Raw genomic sequence first — 23,570 nt, 5'->3', positions numbered from 1 at the left:
TGAAAACGTCTGGTCAATGGTGGCGGAGCAACTGGCTCGTCACAATACGCCAGTGGCTACTCTTGATGAACTGTGGTATCGTGTTGAAGCTGCATGGGCAGCTGTAACTGTACACGCCATCCAAGCTCTGTTTTACTCAATGCCCAGGCGTATCAGTTCCGTTATTACTGCCAGAGGTGGTTGTTCTAGGCACTGATTTCTCAGTATCTATGCACCCAAATTGCGTGAAAATGTAATCGCATGTCACTTCTAGTAGAATATATTTGTCCAATGAATACCCGTTTATTATGTGCATTTCTTCTTGGTGTAGCAAATTTAATGGCCAGTAGTGTAAATGAGGAACAGCAAGGGGCCTAATACACTTCCTTGGGGTACTCCTACTGTGACCTCCCTTGGATCTGATCTTAGTTTAATTTTTTGATTAATATTTAGTGCTGTAATTTCAACCACCTGTATCCTCTTTTCTAGATAAGACTCAAACCACTTTTTTACCGGTTCTCTGATACCTATAGCTTCAAGCTTTTTCAAAAGTATGCTGCGGTCAACAGTGTCAAAGGCTTTTGACAAATCTAGATTTATCCCAACTACACTTTTTCCCTCTTCCAATTTAGTGATTATTTCTTTTGTGTATTCTAGTACAGCTGTTTCAGTACTTCTCCCAGCTTGAAATCCATGCTGATTACTGTTTATCAGATTGTGCATATTAAGATAATGTGTGACTCTATATTTCATTAGTATCTCTAAAACTTTAGAGAAAGTTGGGAGGAGTGAGACAGGTCTGTAGTTTTCTATTTTAAGTTTATCACCCTTTTTCAACAGGGAAATGACTTTAGAAATTTTCAGTTTTTGTGGAAACACGCCCTCAGCCATTGACAAGTTTGCTATGTGCACCAATGGTTTCGCTATCTGATTAGCTGTTTTCTTTACTAATATTATTGGCACCTCATCTACTCCAGATGACATCTTGGACGTGAGACTTTTAATCACTTTTAAAACTTCCTTTTCGTTTGTTGGAACTGCCATCATACTGCTGGCTGCCTTGAGTGCTTCCATCTTAATCTGCTCCCCAAAATTCCTGCTTAATGTCTGGGGTACATTTAAAAAGTAATTATTTATATAATTAGGCATGACATATTTATCTACCATTTTATTCTCCTCATCTTTTAGAATAATTTCCTTGTCTTTGATAGGTACCCCGGTTTCTTTTTTCACAATTTCCCATGCTATTTTAGTTTTATTTCTGGACTCTTTTATTTCCATATTATTACTTAATAACTTTGCATTTGCAATTACTCTGCGGTATATTTTCCTATACCTCTTTACATATTCTATAAAATCAGTATCTGTACACTCCCTCAACTCTGAATTCAGTTTTTTCATGTTTTCACCTGATTTCTTAATGCCAAGAGTCATCCAAGAACTTGACTTTATGTGTCCAGTAGACTTGATTCTGGTCAGTTTCTTTGGAAAACACATCTCAAAGTTCATCATATAAATCGATGCAAATACACTATATGCCTCATCTGTACTTGACTGTTTCATAACATCTAACCAATTTTTATTTTCTAAGATACTTATGAACTGATGACAGCTGTCCACAGAGAAGTTTCTTTTGTAAATATTATTTACACCTTTATCTTCCTTTGACCTTAAAGGGATTTCAATTGTGAGAGCATTGTGGTCAGACAATCCTAACTCTATGTTTGTTACCTCTATCTCAGTTGCTGACATATTTGAGAAAATGTTATCTATGAGGCTGTTGGAGGTGTTTATTATTCTAGTTGAATTGTTTATGTGTGGTGATATGTTGAAACTCTTTAATATGTCCAAAAATTGCTTTTTTTGTTGACTTTCAACTAGAAGATTAATATTGAAATCACCACAAAGAATAATCACAGTTTCTTTTTTGTAAATAGTATTTAGTAACAATTCTAATTTGCAAGTATTTGTCGAAATACGGAGAATAACAGCCACCTCTAATAAACAAAGCAGTTCATTTTCCACAGATAGCGGAACTCTACGACACAGTGGCGTCCCATATGCAGTACTGGTACTGTACTAGTTGAAATTGTTAGATAAATTGACGTATCAGCAGGGTAGAAGCGAGCGACCGATTGTTTGCTTTATGAACAGCACATCGCCGCGATAGAGCTCTTACGAAAGACTGTGTGTCTTACGTATCTCCACTCTACCACACCACATGTTACTTATTATAAATTGGCACAGTGTTTTATTTTTTTGCCCTGTTCCATGTCCTTCTGCTGTGCGTTAATACGGACTTGTGCCACAGTATTCACGGTTGAAACTCCTTACATTGTTAAAAATGTTCTCCTTAAAACCGTTTGTTGACACCTAGTGACGTAGCCCGCTTGTAGATTGAGCCGGACAACCGTAATACACCCTATGGCCGCTTTCACACTATACGGTTTTGACCGTACGGCAAAAAGCCGTACGAGTTTTAGCCGTGCCTGTGTTGCTTTCACATTACACGGCTTTTTGACGTGACCAGTTGTTGGTGTCTATTCAGTTTGCTTAATGTGTGTATCAAGATGAACCGTAAACGAGTTGTTGCTTTGTGGTTGCTTCATCGTCGCCGCAAAAGAAAAGGTCGTCTTTTGTGGGTACACCCCATTAACCAGAGAAGAGACGAAGTGGGTTTATTTTATACACTCTTTGAAGATTTGAGGAACGACGGAAATAAATTCTTTAACTATTTCCGAATGTCTATTACCTCGTTTGACGAATTACATAGAAAACTAAAGGATGTGTTACAACGACAAAACACACAATTCCGCAATTGCATCCAACCTGTTCAAATGCTGGCTATCACGTTAAGGTAATTTAATACATAAAAACTAGTTCTGTTTATTTACTTATTTATTTGTGTTTTACATTTTTATTACGCTCAGATTATGAAGTAGAAAAGTCAATATCAATATCAGCAGTTGAAACCAAAGAGTTTGTAGCAGGACTGACTGTACTGTCACTTTGTGGCGACAGGCTCTCTGCAAAAACGTTGTAGAACTGCGTTGTTGATGGTGGGCCTTCATGGCTACTTGTGGAAGGCGAAGGGTATGGTGGTGGCACTTTATTAATTCGTTGATAAGAACTGCGACCTTGAGAAGTCTGTAATGGTTGTTCGAGAAAAGTAGTTGGGTTTGGTGCAGCTGGAGGAGGACGAATCTGATGCGTATGGTAAGAGGATATTGGAGCAGCATTTTCCATAGGTGAATAAGAATAAGCTTGAAATCTATTATTATAGGGCATGGGAGGTGTGTAATGGGTAAATGGAGGAGGTTGAGCTGTCAATATATTTCTCCTTTCATATATATTTTCTATAACTTTGAGGACTCCCATCTGAAACTGAAGATAATCCTGTTCATCAAATTTTTCCAGATGAGGCTTCAGACTAAGTAAAAATGACATTTTGCTGCAAGGTTTGTCTTCTTCCAGAGCTCGTAATATTTTCATTTCGATTGCATCAGGTTTTCTATGTTTTCTGTTTGTATGGCACTCGCTTTTGGATGTTTGTTGTGTGGGTGCTGTATCAAATGGCCCAGAAACATTCTCAGTATTTTCGACGGAGCCCTGCGTTTCTATATCTTCTTCCAGTCTGGCGGTGCGTTCCGATTGAAAACTGTCCTCCGTCTCTCGAGCATCATACAGCTTTTTTAGAAACTGCAGCTGATCAGAATATACATACTTTTTCATTTTCTTTGCTGCTGAGCCACTTTTTTTCGCAGCTTGAATTTTTATGTTTGACTTCACAAAGGAGTCTCGTAGATTGGTCCACCTCCGTATTACTTCTATACCTACATCAAAAGAAAACAAAACTGTATGAAAACATTTTAATTTTGTATAGAAAAAAGCAAAACTGTAACAAAAAATGTCCACTGCAAACTAAATGTCACTGATTTTTTTTCGTTTTGTTCAGGTATCTGGCAAGCGGTTGTTCCTTCACTGACTTACATTTCCAGTACAGAATTGGGATTTCTACAGCAAGTAAAGTGGTTAATGATGTATGCACAGCAATTTGGTCATCACTGCGGGAAGAATGTATACAAAGACCGACCAAAGAGGTATGGGAATCAATAGCGGCTGGATTTGAACGTACTGCTAATTTCCCCCACTGCTTAGGAGCGGTGGATGGAAAACATATCCGTCTTACTGCCCCATTTAATAGCGGATCAATGTACTTCAATTACAAAGAATACTTTTCTGTGGTTCTGATGGCTGTAGCGGATTCCAACTACAGGTTCATTTATGTCGACGTAGGAAGTTATGGCAAAGACTGTGACTCTTCAGTGTTCAGACGGTCCAGTTTATGGAAGTCAATAGAAAGTAATTCCCTGGAATTTCCAGACGTCCAATGTCTGCCTGGTACGGAAGGTCCAAAAGTACCCTACTTCTTCGTGGGAGACGCAGCATTTGGCCTACACACGCATTTGCTCCGGCCTTTTGGGGGAACAAACTTGACAGTTGAGAAACGTGTATTTAATTACCGTTTGTGCAGAGCAAGGAGGTATGTGGAATGTGCTTTTGGCATCCTCACCAATAAGTGGCGGTTGTTTCACCGACCTTTAAATGTTCATCCAGATTTTGCAGTAAAAATGGTTAAAGCTTGCATTGTTTTACACAATTTTGTACGTCAGAGAGATGGATTTATAATTGAAGACACCACATCCTTCACTGGTTTGGAAGACTTAGCCCAAGATGCCAACATAAGAGGAGGACTGACAGCCAACGCCATAAGGAACACTCTTTGTAAATATTTTATGACAAATGCTGGAAGCGTGTCATGGCAGATGTCAAAGATATAAATTAACAAGCCTTTTCCTTTTTGTAGATTGTTTGTGAAAGCCTGCGACTGTATAGTAAATAGTTTTCTTTATAAATAAATTACTGCTACCACTCACGTTTTTAATCGTTTTGTTTATATTTTGTACGACGCGTTTCGGGAAATAATTCCGATCTTCAAGTGCGTTTTTTTCTCTAAGTTTTCATTATGTGTAGTGTTTTTTTATTTGTGAGGTCTTGTGCGTGTTTCTCTTATAAATTACAGTAAAGAAAACAGAATGCAAGACCTGACACATAAAAAGACACCACACATGATGAAAACTTAGAGAAAAACGCACTTAAGGATGGGAATTATTTCCCGAAACGCGTCGTGCAAAATATAAACAAAACAAAAAAAACGTGACTGGTAGCAGTAATTTACTTATAAACAAACGATTTACTTTTAGAATAAAATTTATAACGTTAAATAAAAACTGTTTAAAACGTATTAAATGTAATATTAATATATTAAATAAATACTTACCAAACGCATTTTTATCTTTGTCTTCCATCTCATCAAAATCTTGCTTCAGTGCTACGCAAACTTCCCGCCAAGCATTCTTTGTAGCAATACGATCTCTATACGCATCTAGAGTTTTGTCCCACAGAACAGGTCTTACTTCCACCAAGGTTATCAAAAGTTCAGTATCAATTTCATCCATTCTTCTACACTTTTCAGTAAACAAGAATAAACACAAATGAATAAAACGACACTACAACGAACTAGTCGACGCCGTACGGCTCAAAACCGTCCAGTGTGAAAGCATGCACTTAGTCACGTAGGCCACTGTTGTCGAACTTGCCGTACGGCGACCGTCTGTTGTAGTGGCAAGACACGGCTGCAGCACGGCACGGCAGCGGCATTTTGCCGTCGCCGTATAATGTGAAAGGCGCCATACATTTCTTCACACCTACAGCCGTACGGCTTTTTGCCGTACGGTCAAAACCGTATAGTGTGAAAGCGGCGTATGTCTGACAGCTGCTCGTCTGAATTAAGGTTAGTTATGATGTAGTTCATTTAGAGCTGGTTTTGCTATACTGTGATACGTTCCTTTCACTACTTTTCAGTTCAGCCACAGTGTGCATTAATGTATATTTGTCTACCATGTTTCGACGAACTTCTCTAAAGTTTTCATGCGTGACATATCCCATTAAGATTCGTCAGTGTGCTCACTTTCCCCCCACCGAATGTCACATTGTTAAACACTTTCACCTTTAATCCGTTTAAGCTCAGGTAGATCAAACTTTCGAGACTGATGTATCACACATTAATGTGTGTCACCGGTCTATGGAGTGTGTCGAAATTTTTTCTTGTATAGTCTAAAAGGCTTTTAATACGACCTTTTTTCGCTCTTTACCTTGAGCTGCATATTTGATTTTGGGAAAAAAATTGTATGTAGACGTCAGCGCCTGCAACGACAGAAAATTATGTTTTGCTTGAGAGAAATTCGAGTTGGTAAAAACCTGAAACAGTGCCTGCCTCACTCACACTTTCCGCTAAAAGAGCTCCCCATCTCAAAGATGGTCAGTTTCACTGTACATGTATAGGCCTATACATGGCGTAAAAGAGCATTGATCCAAAAACTTTATTTCAGTTTTATGATGGAGAAACTTAATTTATTAGACGCAACCACAATAAATATTTCAGACTTGAGACAGTACAGATATGTGGTCAACTGCAAGTAGTGTGAGCGGAATTGTCAGAGTCGCCAATTCTCCAAGAAGTAAGATAAATGTTACTAAAAAAGTTTCCATAAAAAAAGCTTACCTGTAACAAGGTGTATTACTGTGCAGCTTTATTTTTGCAGTAATTACACTGTGTAACGGACTAGCATGAGTTTATATTTATTTTCTTAATTTGGAATCTGTTAGACATTACAGTAATGCAGTTAACTGCGAATGTATAACATTTAGTTACACGTGCTTGATTATACAGAAACAGAGCTTGACTCACTTGCACAAAACCGGAGTGTTCCAATATTGTTTACCATTGAAGGTTGAAAAATTACGAGTGACCACAAATTCTTAGTGTCTCATGTATTCGTTTCAGATTCTCTCCGAATGTGTTTCTCCAATTTTTAATTTCGTATAGCGCTATTGACGCACTCCGACTATGGTGGTGATTGATGCAAGCGAGCGTAAACAAGTTACCGTAAAGGAGTTGCGAGCCCCGTCTGCTCCCTATGCTCTTCTATTCCTAAAACCGAACAGCAGTACTGACTACTGAGAGTTTGTTCAGGGAAACTGTAGACAAACAAATGTAGTAAAATTACTGAGAATTTAAATGGCCCCGTATGACCAAATTTGTAATTTGGCATACGAAGCCCGATCGGAAAAAAAAAGAGTGGGAACGGTGAGCACATGCGAAAAGAGAGAGAACCAGATTCGAAATAGACAAGCGTTAATTAGGTTGCAAGATATATACATCATATAGCCCCATAAAAGTCCTTGGAGGGCTGATGAATACTAGTTCAATGTTAGAGAAAACAACTACATGATATAAATCGAGAAAGTGTTTCAAAGATTTCAGTCATTTTTGGTATTGTGCCCTCTCACGTTTTATATTCTTGAAATCAAGACATAATTCCATTTTGGCTTTCGAAAGTGAAGTTTTGTACTCGTGATCTTTAAGTGAGATATACGGTGGTGGTAACAGGACTGTCAACAGTCTTCTTATAACACAAGTGTTCAAAATTTGCACCTGTACATTTAGACATTTATGAGAACAGTGTTGAAATTATTCCAGAAATTCCCGTGTAAGTGGAACATTTCATTGTGAAATGACACTTTCCTTAGGCAACATCAAGTCAGTGAACAATAACTCTTTTATGCACATCAAGAACGTTAGTGATCCCTTTGTGTTTTAACTGTTACCAGCCCCAGGCTGGGTCTGTCTGGAACGTAAGCCTCACCATATAGTCCTGTTTCTCTGATTCTTTCTATTAGTGTAAAAATGTCTGCCTCCATAGCTGAGTGGTCAATGTGGCAGAATGCATACAAGGGGCTTGTGTTAGATTCCTGGCTGGGCCAGAGATTTTCTCCACTTGAGGACTGGTTGTTGTGTTGTCTTCATCATCAATTAATTCTCATTGGCATGCTTGTCGCCAGAGTGGTGTCAACTAAAAAATTTGCACCAGGTGACTGGTCTACCTAATAGGAGGCCCTAGCTCCCCCCCCCCCCCCCCCCCACACACACACACACATTTCATTTCATTGTAAAAACTGAGAAGTTACATGTCCATGAAGATACCCTGTTTGATCATATTTTGGTTATTAGTGAACAGCATGGCACAGTACCAAAAACATCTTGCAAAACTAGGTAGGCCTAGATGAAATCCACCTCTTCACCTACACTTCAATATATTGTGTGTGAACAAAGCTAACTGTGTTTCACATGAGTAGTTTATCCAGAATCAGTAACTATTGTTTCAGCAAAGCTTTTTTTTTTCCTCCAGAAATATCACAACAGTCAAGCTTAAAGTATGGTCTAGAGTCCTGCAACAACCAGATTTTAGCAGTATTGGCCCGCAGTTCTGTGTGTACATTCATTTACTTCATTTTCTAATAATAATAATATTATTATTAATAGAGACAAAAGCTTTTATTTTAGAAACCTATGTCATTTAAGTCCTTTGTCTCAGGTGTTGCCATCAGAAATGGTGAGCCTCAGCATCTAAATAAGATAGCTAGGTGAACTGATGAAATAATATGACAAATTGATTGTAGGATAAGGCTGAAAACCTGAGAAGAATACCACTAAGAAAAACTAACCAAGAAGTTCACTTCAGCATATTTTGCACTTAAAGATATCTCACTGTACAAGCCAACTAACCAATACTCCAAAAAATATTTTGTTTTGTATTTTCCTATTGTAATCTGTGTCTTGGAACGGGAGGAACTTTTCTTCCTTCGAGCACAGGGTGCCATTGTGCAGTTTTAGCACAGCATATGTGACTAGCAACCAAGGACACTTTACCTACACCCAACACTGAATGTGCAGTTTGTCTGATCAACCAATTGGGAAGTGCAGGACCCATGTCATGTGATAGGGCACCCCGATCCCCGAAGCTAGTCAAGCTGAACACTCTCTCTTGGTTTGCCAGTCTTGACCAGAACAATTAATTCGTTTGATCATTTGCCACTCTATGATGATGGACTTAGATTCACAAGTGTGTATGGTGCATCACTAGCCTTACTAAACTTCAGGCATCTCGCCTTTAGCCACTCAGTTTTCCTGTTAATTTTTGTCAATTTTTTTCCTCATGAGGTTGCTTACTGGCTTCAGCCCCATAATTCTTCCTCAAGGGTTCCTACCAAATACAGCCCCTTTTATCAATAAACCTAAGAACCTTTTTCAAAATTCCTCTTAATCATTTACCTTATAGTCACTGATCCTTATCCAGTGCCTATTCGTTCATCTGTCCCTCAGGAACACCCCATTATATTGACTTCAAAGACCAGGGTACAAGATTATTTGCATAGTTTTACTCCCTACTGTCTTATGGGATTATCTATGGGGGCAGTACAGACTTTAGAGACGGTATTTATTCATAACAAAAGCAACTGCCGAGAATGTTTTGGGAAGGAGATGACAATCCTCTTCAGAGATTCTGGAATTCTTGCACCTGTTTCCCGGCAGAATTCATTCTAAATAATATTTGTTTGTAATATACTTCCAGATGAACTGTTGATCAAACAGCCATAATTGAAGACAAAAGTAATTTCCACATAAATTTTGCCTCTAATCCGAATAAATTCTAAACAAAGTAAAATATTTGCTTGGTAAACCAGTTGTGCTGTTGTTAATTGTCTTCTGTCAGTAACTGAGGAGTCTGGTTTTATGCACAACAAATATCTAATGCAAATAAATATTGTTGTATAATAAATATTGGCATAATAATGTTTGTTAGGTTGTCAATTACTTAAAAAAAAGGAAACGTCTAGACTAGCTGCAATAAGTTTAATATCCATTATTATAACACCTGTTTCGGCTTTAATGCCATTCTCAAGTAACCTGTGAATACGATGTTGGTAAAATTATATACACATATGGTTGAATTGAATTGAATTGAATTGAATTTTATTTGATCCTGTAAGATTACATTGTGTACAGTAAATGTACGTGTAATATAGGACATGTCAAAGTATTAAAATTCTTTATCACTTATTTTTCTACACCTTTAGCTTACATTTTTACATCACCGATAATGAGTAACAATATATACAAATTTAATGGCATAAGTATTCTGCAACACTGTAAAACTCTTTTTCAATGAGATACTCTTTAAGTTTCTTTGTAAAGTCATTGTGAAGTACACTATCTTGCAGGGTTTTGGGCAGACTTCTTAGTAGTCTGATACCAGAGTACTGGGGTCCTTTTTCTAGCATTGCCAGTCGGTGGGGTATGCTCCGTACTTCATTCTTCTTTCTTGTATTGTGGGTGTGTACACTAGCATTTGTAATCCAGTCCTCACTACCTTTTGTGATGTACACTATTGTTTTGTATATATACAACGATGAAAAAGTTAAGATACCTAAATTCTTGAAACAGTTTCTGCATGTTTCAGAGGTCTTTCTTCTTAAAATGGTCCTAATTGCGTTTTTTTGTAATGTGAACACTCGTTTTGTCTCATGTTTGTTTGAGTTTCCCCACACCGTCACTCCATACTGTAAGTATGGTTCGAAAAGTCCATGATACACTGTACACAGAAGGTTCTTGTCTGAATACTGTGATAGCTGCATCATTAAGAATATGACAGAGCTCAGTTTCTTACAGACATTGTTAATATGTTTTTTTTCCATTTCAGTTCATTATCCACAAGAATACCTAAGAATCTAGCAGATTCTACTTCTTCCAGCCTTGTTCCATCAACCTCTAAATCCATGTCTACAGCATTTTCCTTGTTTTTAAACACTGCATACATAGTCTTTTTTAGATTTATAACCAGTTCATTTTCCAACAGTCATTGAACTGTGACATTTGCAGATATGTATGCTCTTCTCTCAAGCTGTTCCATATTTTGGTCACTATTTAGTATTGTCATGTCATCAGCATACAATATTTTCTTTTCTTCCTCCTCAACACCTATATCATTAACAAATACATTAAATAACAATGGCCCCATTACCGAACCCTGCGGCACTCCATATTTGATGGATTTGGTTTCTGATTGGTACGAGTTTCCTAATGATACATACTGCTTGTGGTTGCAGAAGTATGATTTTATCCATTCACCTGGTTGCCCCCGAATGCCATAGTTGCTTAATTTTTGTATCAGCATTTCATGGTCAATGGTGTCAAATGCCTTTGAAAGATCCAGAAACATTGCAGAGACAACCTTTTTCTCATCTAAGGACTGTAAAATGTATTCTGTTAGACTGACAATTGCTGATTCTGTAGATTTACCCTTTCTGAAACCATGTTGTGAGGTCATGAGAATGTTATGTTTGTCCAAATAGTTAACTAATCTGGTATACATAAGCATTTCTAGGATTTTTGAGAAGCCTGATATCAGTGAAACTGGTCTGTAGTTGTTGGGATCATCCTTACACCCTTTCTTGTACACTGGCACTACCTTCGTTATCTTTAGTTTTTCTGGAAAAATTGCATCTCTGAAAGAACAGTTTGCTATGTTCAGCAGTGGTGTTATTATCTCCTCACAAACCAGCTTTATTACATGATTTGATATTTCATCATCACCAGCTGATTTCTTGGACTTCAGTTTCTGTATAGTTTTCCGCAATTCCTCTTCCGTGACTGGTCTTAGGAACATAGTACTGCATGATCTTTTTGGTACCTTAATACCCTTCTGTTTTTGACTATTTCTTTCCAATTTTAGGTTTTCTACTACACTGATATAGTTATTATTCAGTATGTTTGCTATTTCCATACCATCTGTGACCACTGTGTTGTCTACTTTAATTGACCTAATACCTTCTTCTTTGTTTGACCCATCTTTTTCCTATCTTTCAGCATTGATTGCATTCCAAGCTGCCTTTGCCTTGTTTTTTGAGTTCGCTATAGTGGTGTCAATTGCTCTTGCTTTCGCTTCTCTTATTGTTTTTCTATACTTCTTTTTTAACATTTTATAGTTTTCAGCTTCGCCCATCCGTCTCACGTCCTGAAGCTTCCTTCGCTGTTCTAGTATTTCACTCGTAATCCACTGTGTTTGATCTTGATGCCTTTCTTGTCTCTTTACTTTGGGAAATGCTACATTAAAATGGTACTTAATTGTTGAAATAAATGCATCATATTTTTCATTTACACTCTGGGCCTGTAGGGTTTCATTCCAGGTTTCCTTACTTAACATTGTTCTAAAGATGTTGATATTTTGTTCACTGATGATCCTAATTTCTTTGGTTGTTTGTTTTGGTTCTGATACTGTGTCATTACTTCTGCAAAAGCTGATTAGTTGTCCATGATGATCAGATATTTCTGTCTGAACTACATGTGAGTCATAGTTACACATATTAGTAATTATGTTGTCAGTCATTGTCTCACTTTGTGAAGTCACTCTTGTTGGTGCAGTTATTGTCACTTTCATGTTATGCTGTATTAACAATTCTTCAAAATCCTGTCTTATTTTTGTGTCTTTTCCCATGTCAATGTTGAAGTCTCCACATATAATAAGATTTCTCTTCATATTCATTCTCAATAAGCTAGCAACTTTTTTTAGAAAAAGATGTGAATAATCATACATTGGAATAGTACATTGATACTTGTGTGTAGTTTGATTTGACATCAATATCGCCTCTATAGTAAACTGTCACTGTCTAATTCGTATAGATTACATGACATGCAGTAATTGTACAAGTATGCCACATGTTTCGTCACTTATTTGATAGTCTGTTTACTATAAAGTACAGTTTGACAGTTCTCTAATGTTATGTTTACAATGTGTAGCTAGTTAAACAATGATAATGTTATATTTCACTGATTTGATTTTGCTGTGAATTATATCTTTGATCTGAGTATGTTTTGTTGTCTGTATATACTGTCCCTTTTCATGTTCCAATATGCCAATAGAGTTTTCCACATAATGTTTCTGTTTAATGTCTGTGTGTTTGTTTAGTATTTCAGTTGGATAGTACAAAGGACAACAAAATGTACTCAGACCATAGATATAATTTGCAGCAAAATCCAATCAGTGAAATATAACATTATCATTGCTTAAGTGTCTAGACTCTGTAAACATGTAGCATAATAGTAAATGAACTGTCAAATAAATGTCAAATCATACTTTGTAGTAAACAAACCATCAAATAAGTGCAAAATGTATTCCATACATTTATAATTAGTGCATACCAAGTGATATCTTTGAATTACTTGATGACAGTTTACTGTAGATGCAATATGGATGTAAAATCAAACTAGACACAAGTACCAATGAACTATTCAAATGTATAATTATTCACATGGACAGCCATCACAAATGTTGCATTCACAGTTTACTTGGGAATGCTACTAAAATTTAAACAGCTGTCGTAATAAAGAATATTAACCTCATTACAGCTAATCTGGACACTTCCTTTTCAAAATGTCTTACTATGATGTTTATCATGCTGTAGCCCCAATTGAACGAAAAAAATATTTATTCCGCATTAACCTCCTCTCCTTCTTCTTCTGTCATGTCATCAGACGGCTCCTCTCTGGGTTACAGACTTTCAATAGCTCATCATCCATCCAGCTTTCCTTTGAAGTTGTAGCAACTTAAACAGGGACAAGGTCAACTTTATTATATGAGATATCAACAACCACAGCACTCTATGGAGTTAATACGAAGTGGGCTGAAATAAAAACCTATGAGCTGATCTGCATCAATGAACTCCCTGCACTTTGTGGTAGTGCAAGATGGTGAAGAGGATACAACCCAGAACTCCTTTTTGTCAGACAGCTGCTAAACAGTCTATGGATAGAAGATGTTTGCACACTGATACCACACACCCGACAGAGACTAATCAGGCTCCAAGTAACCCATGCAGTCCATCCAGAAAAAGTATTAAACTTTACTCACTTCGTCCAGTATGGAATAACAACGATATGGAAAAGATAGACTGTGTCTTACCCTACAGAGGAAGTGGTGAGTTGCAGACAGGCACAATGGAAATGACTGCTAAAATATTATATCTTTTGGACAAAGTCCTTCTTCTGCAGTAGGAAACACACACAAATCCACACAAGCACAACTCACACACATGACCAATGTCTCAGGATGCTGAAACCGAATGGCGACTTCATTTGAAGGAGCAGCAATCAAGGATGGGTGGTGGGGGTACGGAGCAGATGGGGAGGGGGAGGGATGGCAGGGTGCAAACAGGGGAAGATGCTAGTTTTGCCTCACAGAGCATGTAGGGACTTGATTGGGACAGGAAAGGCTGTTAGGTGCATTATTGAAAGACAGTGAAAGGGGGGGGGGGGAGTGGAGAGAAGGGGAAAGGATTTGTAGGTGTAATGTAATAGTTGAGTATGAGCAGGGAATAGTATGGTAGGTTGGAGACAGGGACTAGTGAAAGTTTATGCCAGGGTGTTATGTATGTGTAGGAATTCTTATATGAAGAGTTCCTACCCACACAGTTCAGAAAAACTGATCCCTTTGAGTCCACAAATATGTGTATTTGTTCATTCAGTTGTTCAAAACAACTCTCTATGTAATTTTCTCTCATACTGCACAGGATATCCACCCTTTTCACCTCTGGCAGTGCACAAGAACTCGTTGGTAGTAAACTGCTCATCCATTGATACTGAATTTGATGTCACAGTGTAATAACACTGTTCAAGATCAGAAACAGTCATGCATTGATCTCCACAACAAATACTTCCCTATTAATATGAGCAGTCTCTCCCTCCCTCCCTCCCTCTCTCTCTCTTTCCATCCCTTCCTCCCTCCCTCGCTTCCTCTCTCTCGTCTGTGTGTGTGTGTGTGTGTGTGTGTGTGTGTGTGCGCGCGCGCGCGCGCGCATCACTCTCAGTCTCTTTAATGCTGTACATCTCTCTCAGCCGATTTGGCATCCTAAATGTCACCCTCATTGGATACTAAATGTAAATGTCGTGTAACGAGGGCCTCCCATCGGGTAGACAGTTCGCCAGGTGCAAGTCTTTCGATTTGACGCCACTTTGGCGACTTGCGCATTGATGGGGTGAAATGATGATACTGATTTCCTTTCAACAAATTTGTATTGTCTGTCCCATCTGTTACATGTACAACAGATCTTGATCCTCTTTGTGATAACCTCGTGTACATTTTTTGACATCGGTTTGTTTTGGGATCTTAGAACATATTCTGAGCTCAAATGTAATGAGGAGTTTTGAACAGAACACTTATTATCAAAGTTAAGGTTGTATGAAGTTAAAGTTGTGACTGGATTCAGGACTTTTTTTGTAAGGAGGATGCAGCAAGTTATGTTTGGTTGTGCCCAGGGTAGTTTTTTTGGGACTCTTGCTATACAAGTTGTTTATTAATGATTTTATTGACATTGTTAACAGTAACCTCAGAATTTCTGCAGATAATGCAGTTATCTATAATGATGTAGGTCTACTGTCTGAAAGAGGCTAGAATGTAAACATTGGCAATTTGCATTAAACATTGAAAAATTTAAAATTGTACGCTTGACAAAACAAAATGCACAGTATCTTACGACCACATTTTCAGTGAATCACAGATGGAATCAGTCAACTCATACAAATACATGGTGTAACAACTTGCAGGGACATGAAATGGAATGATCACATAGTCTCAGTAAAAGGTAAATCATGTGGCAGACTCTGATTCATTGGCAGAATACTAGGGAAATACAATCAGTCTACAAAGGGGATTGCATACAAAACATTAGTGCTCAAGTGTGTGGTACCCATACCAAATAGAACTGACAGAGGCCATTGAATGGATAAAAAGGATGCTGGCATGAATGCATACAGGTTTATTCATTCCGTTGCTGGGTGTCATGAAGATGCTGAAAGAAATGAACCAGCAGACTCTTGAAGGTAGATGCAAACTATCATGTGGGAACCTATTTGTAAAGTGTCTAGAACCAAAATTAAGTGACGAATCTAGGCATATATTACGACCCCCTATGTATCACTCCCGTAGATTTTGTAAGGATAAGATTATACCAATTACAGTGTGCACAGAGGCATTTAAACAATTATTCTTTAAATTCTCCAAATGTGAACGAAACAGGAAAATATCCTAATAGCTGGTACAATGTGATGTACCCTCTGCCATGCACTTCATAGTGGCTTACAGATTACTGATACAGATTTAGGCCCACACCCCCTGACACACATACATTACAATTTTTTTCAGTCCTTTGGTAGTAAATATTCTTGATCCTTGATACTGGAATAATTTTGTTGTAATTAAGTACAAAAATAGGGAGAAAAATGTATAAATATTAATTTTCAAACAAGTTAATAAACCATTTTCAGTAAGTAAATATAACAGAAGTCCAAAACCTACAATATTCATGCAGTGTTGTTTATTTGAAGGGGGAAGCATATATTACATCTTTTAGTTAAACACTTTAAATCTAGTGTTCTCTATATGTGTTTGCTGAAAGCAACAGCCATTAACTGTAGTGGTTATTTTCTTCACAGGCAGATAGCAGTGATAGTGTGAATGAGGCAGAGCTGTACGGCAGTGAGCCAGATGAAGTGTACTCAGGATTAAGGACACAGGACCTGCAGGAGGCCAAGGACCAACTACTTGTCGAGACCTCTGACATGCTGCATGTGCCACTTTTTACTGCTGAGGCACTTCTCAGAGACAATGGTATCCCTAGAACTTGTCCTAATATAACATATTAATTGTAATCATATTAGTACGTTATGGTAATGACTGTTCTAGTGTACATTTTTAGAAAAGCATTCAAATGTTTCTTCACTTATTAAAAATAAATCTAACAAAAAGAAGAGAATTTATCAAACTGTGAGGAAGACTGATAGTAGGAAGTAAAAAAGTGTATTAATGAGGTAACTACACGTATAAGTCATGTGATTTGTATTACATCCTGTTTGTTCTTACTCACAAGTCCCTAATATGTAATGAATGCAGAATGAATTGTCAGTCCTCAAGAATAAATCTGGAGGAATTTACACAGTAAAAGACACACCTATTCTATATGTTTTATGTTATAGTGTCATAAACTTGAAAGTACATCTGTGTAACTCTCATACCTTCGTATAAGTACTATTTATAAATTTGCTGTTCTGATTCTGTCATTAAAACATCTTTAAAACTGATTTTGGGTGTGGGGAATTGCAACATTCACCTTACCTCGTTTTTGCATTCATTTCATCAAATCTTTATCTTGAAAGTCTTGTATTTAAATGGAAGCTTACCTAAATAGAATATTGAAATATTCATGTACATATTAGATTTTACATGTGAAACTCTATTGGAAATATAATGATGTTAGAAAACATAACAAGGGTAGGAATTTCCAACTTGGTATGTGTCATATTCCATTGCACTCAAATGAATGACACTAAAATTGTTTGACATCTTGATCTTGCTTTAGAGAGGAAAGATAAGAAGTTGTGCTACTATTCCTCCATGTCGTATAGCAACTGGATGTTGTGGATCCACAATTTTTTACTTTGCTTCTTTTGAAAAATATCCATAAATGGGATCCTATCTCAGGGACTAATAATCTGATGTGAAGGAACAAAGTGCTGTTTTAAGGTGGCATGTATTTGCTGTAATATATCATAGGCTACAAGAGTGTATTTCAAAAACTAGACTGTGAATCTGAAAAGATTTTAAAATGTACTGATTTTCTTAAAAGTTGTGATATATGAGACGAGTACCAAAGTACCACCATAATTGCAAAACCCAGCTACAAATAGATCACAAAATTCCAAATAGAATTTCACTAAAAATGGAAAGCCAAGATGAAACCAGTATGCTTTACTGCTATATCCACAGGTAGTCAGACACCTCAGGCAGCATATGATGATCCTGACAGTGACACAGTTGGAGTTCTTGAGTTTATTAAAGTTCTGTTAAGATCTCATGTTCCAGCCTCTGCTGAATATTGACTTCATAAATGCTGTTTATGACTTGCATGTTGGTTGAGCATTTTACTGCTCAAACATCGTAGCATAGATGTGGATGTTATGGGCAAAATCTTCACCTGAAGATGGCAAGTAAGAAACTTGCTGAAACGTTGCAGGAGAATGATACATTGACTTAGCTGTCAACCCAAGAAGAGTTTATGATTGAGATTTTCTGAGAAAGCCTGTATTCTCCAAATCAAAACATTTTGTTAATTGTATATCTAAAAACAAAGATGATGTGACTTACCGAACGAAAGCGCTGGCAGGTCGATAGACACACAAACAAACACAAACACACACACAAAATCCAAGCTTTCGCAACAAACTGTTGCCTCATCAGGAAAGAGGGGAAGGAGAGGGAAAGATGAAAGGATGTGGGTTTTAAGGGAGAGGGTAAGGAGTCATTCCAATCCCGGGAGCGGAAAGACTTACCTTAGGGGGGAAAAAGGACAGGTATACACTCGCACACACACACATATCCATCCACACATATACAGACCAAGCTTGGTCTGTATATGTGTGGATGGATATGTGTGTGTGTGCGAGTGTATACCTGTCCTTTTTTCCCCCTAAGGTAAATCTTTCCGCTCCCGGGATTGGAATGACTCCTTACCCTCTCCCTTAAAACCCACATCCTTTCGTCTTTCCCTCTCCTTCCCCTCTTTCCTGATGAGGCAACAGTTTGTTGCGAAAGCTTGAATTTTGTGTGTGTGTTTGTGTTTGTTTGTGTGTCTATCGACCTGCCAGCGCTTTCGTTCGGTAAGTCACATCATCTTTGTTTTTAGATATATTTTTCCCACGTGGAATGTTTCCCTCTATTATATTGTTATTTTGTTAATTGTTTAGATATGGGCCTTCTCATAGACTCCCCATTAGGAAATACTTCCATCTGAGGCATTATTAATGAATTTTATATGGGCAAGGTAAAAATTTGTGAGACTGACAAAGAGATGCCATTGAGACAACAAAATGCTGTTATGTTGGTTCATGTTGCATAACATCATATATCAGCTAGCATCTTGATCTGTGGGACATTTTTATTTACAAAGCTTTTTAAGTTTGTCATGTGGCAGGTGTTTCATTCCAATGGATAAACTGGAATACTATGACATAATAAAATTCTTTGTTTTGTGTTATTTGTAGGAAGCAGAAATTCATACAAAGTTGGTGGAAGTTTATAAGGAGTTTGCTCTATATTTTTCAACTATTAAGAACTGACTACTTGAATTCAATTGTGAAACTACATGTCTTATCTGAAGGAGGTCCAAACAGTGCAACATAGGATAAAAGATTGAGAAAATGCAAAATATGGTACTCAGTGTTTAATGATTAAAGGCATATTAAATAGCTGATGTGATGAGCATATCACAAGATACTATATAGTACTTGTTACATGAAGAAGCATGAGAGAATGCCTTGTTTGTTTCTTTTGTTTTGTTTTAGGGCACAAAAATAACTTGACTCATATGCACCCATGTCAGAACCATAGAACATAAAGGCGAAAAAGGAGTTAAAAATGACTAAATGTTGAGCTCAATTAATGGAAGGAAAGACAGCTAAAAACCATGACTTGGAGGAAGGTCCATAGAATATGCCATAGAGACAATAGAGGTTCTTAACTAAAGATTAAATGGTCTTCACCATATTGCTACAACGGATAACAAGTAAAATGCGGTCAGCAACCTGTGTGTTGTTTGCTAAAACAACTGATAACTCAGACGGCAAACATAAATGAGAACATAAGAGGTTAAAAAAGGACATTCCATCAGGAAATGGTAAACTGTCAAAGGTTGAGGACAATGAGCACAAAGAGGTGGGGTATCACCACTTAACAAATGGAAATGGCTAAAAAGACAGTGCCCAATATGTATCGTAGCTAAAATGACCTCCTCATGGCGAGAGGGCCAAGAGGAGGTCGGGCAAGCCACTGGGAGAGTTTAATTCTCCAAAGCTTGTTTCCATGAAGGGAAGACCAGTGGTGATGCAAAAGTGACACCACCTCCTGAGAGATGGCAACACAGAGATCATTGGAGGGAATGGAAGAACTAGTGGGCCGAGGTACGAGGACTGCAGCCTTGGCAGCAGTGTCAGTGCCCTCGTTTCCCACCAGACCGATGTGACCAGGGATCCACATAAACATCACAGTGGCTCGATTGAGGGTGAACAAGTGAAAGCTTTCCTGGAGCTGTTGCACTAAATGATGAATGGTGTATAGCACAAAGAGGCTCTGAAGGATACAGGGTACTTATAATGGTGGAAAAATCAATACTTCTTTATGACTTCATTAAATTCTATAGTTTTTCCTGATTACATTGATGTATACATTATAGGGTTTCACATGAATAATGACGTATATATACCAAATTTTAAATTTATGGTCATGTATGCCGCCACACCTCCTCTATTTCTGTTACAGAAACCAGTATTATTTTGAAAAGAACTGTGAACTTTCTGTTTCCAGGGATTATACGAATGGTACATTGTATAGTTTGATAACAGTGCAGGTTTCTACTATCTGTAAATGATTATCTTTGCTAATTTTTATTTTTGTTTTGCTGAAGCAGTTTGTTCACGTGTTACTGAATGTTTGTTGCCCGAGTGCTACATATATTTGTGGAAGTACATATCCTTTAGTGTGCAACAAATACAAACTATGCCATGCATCAAGAAATTCAGTAAAAGGAAATTTCTTGGTAACCAGTTAATAAACAAAGCAAGCCACACTGTTGAAAGTAACCTATGTTCAGATCTTAAGGGACGAAATTCCCACATGGCACGCCTCCTGGTGATTCAAATTTTTGTGTTAACAATGATGCTGTTTGTAGTGGATTTCTTGTTATCGATGTGGGCATCTTATCTTCTTTGATAAAGGCAGTGGCAAAATGCAAACAATGTGATTGTGTAGACTGTCTGGAAATAACTGAATAACAAAGTAGCAGGAATGGTTTAGTGTCAAAATTAGTTGTTCTGTGTAGATCCTGCAATAAATCTACCTCGAAAATGACTTTGAACATTGTGCATAATTCATATGATGTGAATTTGAATTTAGTGTATGCAATGCGTGCAATATGAAAAGGAAAAAAGGCTGCTTAAACGTTTTTTGGTTTGATGGACCTTCCTCCTACTCCCAGTAGGTTCAGCAAGTACATAAAAATACTTTTAGGTGCCTTGACAGTTGTGTCTAAAGCATCTATGAAACGTGTAGTAGAAGAAACTGTAAATATTAGTGGAACCAGGGACGTTGCTGTTGTACTTGATGAGACATGGTAATGTCAAGGACATCGTTCCTTCAATGGTGTTGTAAGTGCTACTTCTCTGGAGAATGGAAAAGGTGTTGATGTTGAGGGCTTATCTAAGTACTGCCACACCTGCCATGGTAACACTGAAGGACATATTGAACATCAGTGTTCTAAGAATTATGATGGTTACAGTGAAGGTATGGAGTGCGCTGGAGCTCTAAAAATATTTCAGAGGTCAGTGCCCATTTATAATGTTAGATATATGAAGTACCTAGGCGATGGGGACTCAAAAGCTTTCAATAAAATTAATGAGTTCAATGTTTATGGTGATGCATTGGTGACGGAACTGGAATGTTGTGGACATGTGCAAAAGAGGATGGGTGCTCTATTGAGGAAGCTACGAAGAGAAATGAAAGGAAAGTTGCGATCTGATGGAAAATCTCTGTTTGGCTGAGGCAGATTGACAGAAACTGAAATAGACCTTCTTCAGAGTTGTTATAGACTGGCCATTAGAGGAACTGCACCTCTGAATGATGTTACAGCAATGAGAAAAGCTGTTTGGGCCACTTACTTTCATGAGTTGTCCACAGGTGACCACCCTGTTCACAGACTTGGCCCTAAAGGAGGAGATTCTTGGCGTGGTTACCAAAAAGCAAAAGAAAGTGGTCAAATATACCATCATAAGCATTCTCTTCCTGAGCCTGTTATGAATGAAATAAAACCAATTTTTAGAGTCCTTCCTGAGCCTGTTATGAATGAAATAAAACAAATTTTTAGAGATCTTGCTTTGATTAGTAAATGTCTTCATGGGGGCACTCAGAATACAAATGAAAGTTTCAACCATTGCATATGGGAGAGATTACCCAAGAATGTTTTTGTAGGACTAAATACGTTAAAAGTTGGTGTACTAGATGCAGTGATAAGTTCCAATGATGGAGTGATACGAAGGTTGGAAGTCCTGAGAAATTTAGGCTTAAAATGTAGCTGTAATATGGAAGATCAGTTGCTTGCATGTGAGAGACAACGGGTGCAAATAAGCAAGAAGTGCTAAAAGGAATGCCAAGAGGAAGCTTGAAGATTAAGAAACGCTGCAGGATGAAGACTATGCTTCAGGAATGTTCCGAGGCACAGTTTAATTGAACTCATATCTTCATTCATTGTATTTATCAGAATTCAGGTACAAATATTTCCTAAATTTTATAAAGCATTGTTCTAATTTTTTTTCTGTAACTTGCAATAGTCCATACTTATAGTAGTCCTAAACCATATTGCAGAATCAAGTAAATTATAGAAAAAATAACATTTTTATTAGGGAAAAAATTATAAAAATTAAAATGTAATGTGATATTTTTCATCCTTGTAATATACATAATAGGTAGAATTAAATAGGTCTAGTATCTCAGCCATCATGTCATGCATACCTGGTAAAAATTTGATCTCCTTCAAATGTATAACATTGGATTAAATGGTTTCTCAATTTGAGGAAGCATTTTGGAAAAAAATGCATCAATTTCTTTGTAATATTTTTAATAACCCTATGCAGGTTCCGAAATATTCAAAATACTTATAATTTGTTTAGAAAGTGTGCTGCATTATCTGATATAAACAAAAAATCTCTAAAACATATACATTATAAACAGTGCCTGAAAGAAATAGGTGTTGGTATTTACATAATATTGAGCTGGAAAAGCACCCTGTATCCTGAAGAGCACTAAGAGAGTTGTATCCTGAAGGGCACTAAGAGAGTCAGAGCAGATGACAGAACGGAAAAGCCTCTGTCGCCGGATGTACTGCGTGGCCTGACACAGTGCAAAGAGCCCCACTGTAAATACTGAGCAGTTTTCCAGAAACCAATACCAAAAGTTGTTGGTGCCGATGATGAAGGCACATCCAACATGATGGTCAGTCCGAGAGCCATCAGTGTACACAAAGGTACTATCATGAAATTCCGTACAAAGGTTGAGAAACTTAACAGCAATAGAGCAAGTCTCGAGTAGTGTCCTTAGGAAGTGAATAAGGTTCAAGGTGAACACAGGCTGCTGCACAAAGCCAAGGTGGTGAGGAATTCACACCTGTTGGGAAAGTGGCAGGTAGTGTGAAGTTAAGCTGCCAGAGTAATAGTCAGAAGTGATCTCCAGGAGGTAACAGAGAAGAGGGATACGTCCCGTACTGCCGATCAAAGGAGTCATTGAAGAAGGAGGCATAGAATGGGTTGCCTGGCATGGCAGACAAATGGCATGTGCATCTAGTGAGGAGAAAATGATGGTGGTATGACAGCAATAGTTTGGCAGCTTTCTGCATACAGGCTCTCAACCAGGCTAGTGTTAAAAGCCACCAGTGGCCAAACGGATGCCATGATGGTGGATTGTATTGAGATGGAATAATATGAACCGACATGCAGGTGCATAAACGAAACACCCATAGTCTAGTTTCGAACAGAC

The 23,570-nt window shown here is 37.7% G+C and overlaps 1 protein-coding gene across 3 annotated transcripts in view; it reads left to right on the top strand.

The window, feature by feature from the left end:
• LOC126194643 (ankyrin repeat and IBR domain-containing protein 1-like) overlaps positions 1–23,570 on the top strand; it is a 601,659-nt gene that overhangs the window by 322,521 nt on the left and 255,568 nt on the right. For 2 of the 3 annotated variants that reach the window (XM_049932817.1, XM_049932818.1), the window contains one exon: positions 16,430–16,604. In XM_049932817.1, the coding sequence (XP_049788774.1) occupies positions 16,430–16,604 (175 nt within the window). Of the gene's footprint in view, positions 1–6,519; positions 6,561–16,429; positions 16,605–23,570 lie in introns of those variants that run through there. The other variant, XM_049932819.1, reaches the window with a different exon arrangement.

Source organism: Schistocerca nitens, chromosome 7, assembly GCF_023898315.1.
Source record: "Schistocerca nitens isolate TAMUIC-IGC-003100 chromosome 7, iqSchNite1.1, whole genome shotgun sequence".
Taxonomy (NCBI): Eukaryota; Metazoa; Arthropoda; class Insecta; order Orthoptera; family Acrididae; genus Schistocerca; species Schistocerca nitens.
This window is presented reverse-complemented; position numbering and strand designations above follow the sequence as displayed.